The 5,000-nt window shown below is 36.8% G+C and overlaps 1 protein-coding gene across 10 annotated transcripts in view; it reads left to right on the forward strand.

Moving 5' to 3' along the window:
- shi (dynamin-1 shibire) overlaps positions 1–5,000 on the forward strand; it is a 112,491-nt gene that overhangs the window by 90,117 nt on the left and 17,374 nt on the right. For all 10 annotated transcript variants that reach the window (XM_086548365.1, XM_086548361.1, XM_086548363.1 and 7 more), the window contains 3 exons: positions 2,120–2,326; positions 2,506–2,684; positions 3,508–3,699. In XM_086548365.1, coding sequence (XP_086404491.1) covers positions 2,120–2,326; positions 2,506–2,684; positions 3,508–3,699 — 578 coding nt within the window. The remainder of the gene's footprint in view (positions 1–2,119; positions 2,327–2,505; positions 2,685–3,507; positions 3,700–5,000) is intronic.

Genomic DNA, 5,000 nt, shown 5'->3' on the forward strand with positions numbered 1-5,000 from the left:
CCACTCTTGATAAGGGTTTTAGATTAGTTTGAAATTTTACTTAAAACCTTGATGGGATTCACATTTCCTCATTAGAAGTCTGATCCATATGGATTACCAAAATATCAAAATGGAGATGAGTGTAGCGGTCAATATAAAAGTTGTTAGGTTATGGGAATAACAGTATAAAGATATGATGGTGTTGTTTGGTATATTGAATTTTGTCATTATTTGTCATGTAACTACATATTGGAATATACTATATCATAAGACTAAATAGATTGTACAAATTGGCTTAGTTTTAGGTACAAAAATGATGAGGTATAGGTGATATGATAGTTTGGAGTACATAGTACAAGGATTATTCACAATTATATGATATTTTGTATAGCTATAGATATTTATTGTTTCAAAAAGAGCAATGTCATTTATCATTATTGGATGTAATTTAAAAGTATTGCATGTTTGTAAACTTGTATATGTAGTGAATGGCAAAAGCATTACAGTGTTTATACTGGTAGTATAGTTAAGAAGATATAGTTTCTAGATATGGGACAAGGAACAAATGAAGTGATTACATAATTTAGATTTGCCTTGCTCCACACCCTAAGGGTGTAGACATTATATTTTTTAGATGTACCCATTTGTATATTTTACATTTTCATGTGCACATTAAAGAGCAGGTGTACATGATGTTATTTGTTCATGCTTTTAGTTATAGCATTGTTTTAACTATTCAAAACTACCCAGCCTTTTCTAGCTCTTAATGTCTTACAATAGCTAAAGAATGTCAGACCAACAGACTAAATACCAGTGCTCAAGACAAATACAAATAGTTGTAACTATTTCATTACAGCCCATACAAATAGCATAGATAATAATGTTAGCCACAGCCCTAAACCTGTTAGGCCTTGTTTTGGGAATCTTTATAAATGTTACTAATTTTGTGTGTGTGTGTGTGTGTGTGTGTGTCTGTGTCTGTGTGTAAAAGAGTAAAAATAAGAGTAAAATTTGAGGTATAGTTGACCTCTTAACCCATTGGTCGCAGTATTATATAAATGTTTGTGCAGTAAGATGGCTGGTTTACATTGTCTAGCACGGTGCCATCCGCATCTATGACCGACTCTGCCTTTGCAGCAAATCATGCCATCCACTGCTAATGGGTTAATGATAGATGACGTGATATTACGTCATGGTCTGGCTGGTCTTACTGCTGGGAATGCAATATTACGTCATGGCTTTTCTATGGCTGGTAATCCTGGTGATCAGGGGCGTAGCAGTTGGCTGCTGCCTCAGAGGACAAATAGCCCATGGCATTAGGCCTGCCCCTTCATTACTGGGTTAAAGCATGAATATACAATATTAGAGGTTCTTATGCAAGAACCAGTAATCTTTTAGTAAGACATTTGCTATAGAGAGTTTGACAGTGTGAGGTTCACCTGTAGAATACAAAGCATGGTTTGTAGATGACAGCATAATTATAATCATTTTATAAATAAATCATGTAATTATTGAAGGTAGAATAGAAGGCTGTTACATACAACCAAATGATAAATGGCTGTGATTAGTTTATTTGTTTTTGTGATAGAACAATAAATAAAGTATGGTTTGCTTTAGTGACAAACTATTGCCAAAAAGGGAAAGTTCTGTTGATGTGCAAAGGAGGAAACAAATGACAGCATACTGCACTATCTTCAGTCTACGGTAAGTTACGACCAAGGGCTCTGTAAGGATAGAGTTGGTTGTCTTTCATTTTTTAAAAACTTTCACAAAATAGGAGGTCCATAAGTCACAGAGCAGATCTGGAATATCTGCAGGTGTTCGTGATGTACTTGAAAGAGCTTGTGGGTTGACCAATTGATGCAAATTTATACTAAAGATTGAAAATTGAAGGGATCACCTTGCATGATGTGTTTTATCCCCCTTTTTCTGTGTTTCATCTGATTTACTTGAAATGTTATACCTCTTCCTCCATTATAAATGTATCTGTTTTCTATAGATTGTATTTATTTTTACAAATCCACAGATCAACAGTTACAGGTTTTTTGTTTCATTATGCATCGTCATCAAGCAATAGGTTTTATTGCATTGTAGCATATTACATTTAGCAGGATTAATTACAGTATTTTTATCCAATTAGTCTGGCAGTGAGATGTCAACATCGATGGATCCTCAACTAGAGCGTCAAGTCGAGACAATTAGGAATTTGGTCGATTCATACATGAAAATTGTCACCAAGACAACACGGGACTTGGTACCGAAGGCTCTCATGCACTTGATGATCAACAATTCCAAAGAGTTCATCATGGGTGAACTCCTAGCTCATCTCTATGCTTGTGGAGATCAGGTAGGTCTCTTCTGTGAATTGAAAATTCAGGGATTTGAATCTTTAGGATTTTTTTTTTTGATTCATATGTTATATTGTCTCATGGGGGAATGGCTTTCAGTTTGTTTGTTTTTGTTTTTCTTTTTCTTTTTCTTTTTTCCCTTCTTTTCATTACATTTGACATTTATTCTTGTTTTCAGAATGCCATGATGGAAGAGAGTCCAGAGGAGGCTCGCAAGCGTGAGGAGATGCTGCGAATGTACCATGCTTGCAAAGAGGCACTCAGAGTAATCGGAGATGTCTCCATGGCCACAGTCAGCACACCTATGCCACCCCCTGTCAAGGATGACTGGCTTGCCACTGGTCAGGAGAGTCCAAGGTAAGAATATGAGAACGTTCTAGGGGATGATCTACCCCTTCAGTTAGGTTCTACTAAATGGGAAAAGTCTTTTATGACAACTGTTTAGTGTAGGGTCTTTTTTAAATTCCTTTACTGAGGGAAAAACAGGCAATTGAAATGATATAGTAAGGATACTGCCTTACAGTCAACAGTGCAATCCAATCCTGAACTGAAAATTTGTGCTGCTGAAGGATACTTGCAGTTCCTGCAAGTCAGTTTATATAACTCACGGCTAAAATGGCTACCCAGAGGTATGGCACGTATAGATGCCACCTAATGACTGTGCTTTTTCCAGCTGGTGTGAATGAGTTTAGACAAGATACATGTGTAGGAATTTTAATACAGGAAATGCTATATGTTGTTGTCACTCCAGACTACAGCAAATGTTTCATGTCATGTGTCAACCCAATGTAAATGGGTGTCATGACAATAGCTCTGATTAGGCCTAAAAGCATACATGACTCCCCATCAGAAACTGGTCACAGTTGAAGTGTGCTCACAGTTATGAATTATTATGACTGTAACAGCGCTAGTTTCAGAGCTACAGGTCTTAATCCTTGCTTGATGAATTTAAGGGAAAATATTAGTTAGGCAAGTCTGCGCTAAACAGAGGGCAGAGAAAATATTTTCCACATCCCTCTAATTTTAATTGGTGCCAAAGGCTTTAGAAATCGCTGGTCTTGACTGCCAGTTAGCTTGTTAAGCACCCCATCTGCTATGGGTTGAGCCTAAGCAAAGAAATGAACAGGAATTTGATAAGAAAAGAAAAGGAGTAAAATATAATGAGATGATAATGTTCCAGGATTGGCCAGACTGGCCCTCCCTCACCTGGAGGCAACATGAGAAGAGGACCTCCTCCTGCAGTGTCCAGAGCTCCTCCCCCAGTCCCAGGGGGTAGCCGCCCTGCCCCAGCCATCCCATCACGCCCTACCCCTGCCCCACCAGCACGTCAAGGGGGGAATGCGGGTGGACTTCCCCCTCCCCTCATCCCATCGTAAGTACTGTCATGTAAAATTATTAAACTCTACTTTTTTCCTTGTTTTACTTGCATGAAGTAGATAGAAGTTTGTCCAATGGGTCATTTTTTTCATTATCATTCATTCAGAAGAATAAGAATTGATGCTTTAAAAAACACATTCTGATATTTTATAACTCATGCATCAAGTTTATTCATGACAGGTCCTCATCCATTTTCCTCCTCTCCTCCATTATTTAAACAAAACTTTTTATTCTGTCTAGTATACCTTTGGGTATTCTCTATCCCTCTCTCTCTAGTCTGTCTTCCCATCTACCTCTACATTTACTTACTCATGTTTCTTCTTTATACTATTCTATCCATTTTGAAATATCTGTTGTACATTACACATTCATTTAGATTAAAATATTGGCACCACACTCATGGAAGTAGTATTAATGGGAAGTGAAGTTTGGTTTGTATCCTAAGACAGTGAACCTTTGAATGGGTATAGAAATAAGCTATTGGCCAGCTAAACATGATTTAGAAAGTTGGGTTTAGATAACTTTAAGGGCAATTTAGATACTTTTTCTAACTGATGTACAGTGTTTGTATAATTAGAAGATGCTCTTAATTTTCAATTTATTTGTGGATATTTTTGTGGATACAATTTAGCCTTTTTGTTATGATAATTAATCTACAATACACAGAGTATTAATATGTACCAGATTCAATATAATGCTATTGAATGCAATATAGAAATGCAAAATAGTTATTCTGTTGACTATAAGATTGATTTACTTTATTCCCAATATTCAGTATAAATAATAGGAGATACACTTGGTACAGCATTTCTACAAAAATAACCGAGGTTGTTAGTACAGATGATTAGGTGGCAACTCCTTGCATTCGAGATGTGTCACACTGTTGCACCCATTATTAATGACGGGTTTTTACTGTAAAAGACAAAAAACAAAAAAAAATCATTTTTCATTTTGTATTCAAGCAAAGAGAGGCTTAAGTGTAGAAATGCAGTATTACAGTCTTATTTGCATGTATGGCTTTCAAGATGGATCAAGTAGAATGTTAACCCACACAGGACGGGTGGTACAGCATGTGTACCGCGCATTCAAAAGCCCAGTTGCCGGGCGGCACAGTATTGTGCCAGCCATTCAATTGATTTAGGCCTAATAATTCGAACGCCCCGGCATTTGGACATTCAAGGCTAGAATTCCCCCGTCGGGAATGGGTTAATATAATGATATAAATTGCACTGGGCAAAAAGTCTAAAATAAAATCTATACAGGAAGAAGTTGGCTTAATACTAAACAGTTAAAAAT

This window comes from Penaeus japonicus, unplaced genomic scaffold, assembly GCF_977035675.1.
Source record: "Penaeus japonicus unplaced genomic scaffold, GWHDUDI00000001_assembly GWHDUDI00000020, whole genome shotgun sequence".
NCBI classification, from domain to species: domain Eukaryota; kingdom Metazoa; phylum Arthropoda; class Malacostraca; order Decapoda; family Penaeidae; genus Penaeus; species Penaeus japonicus.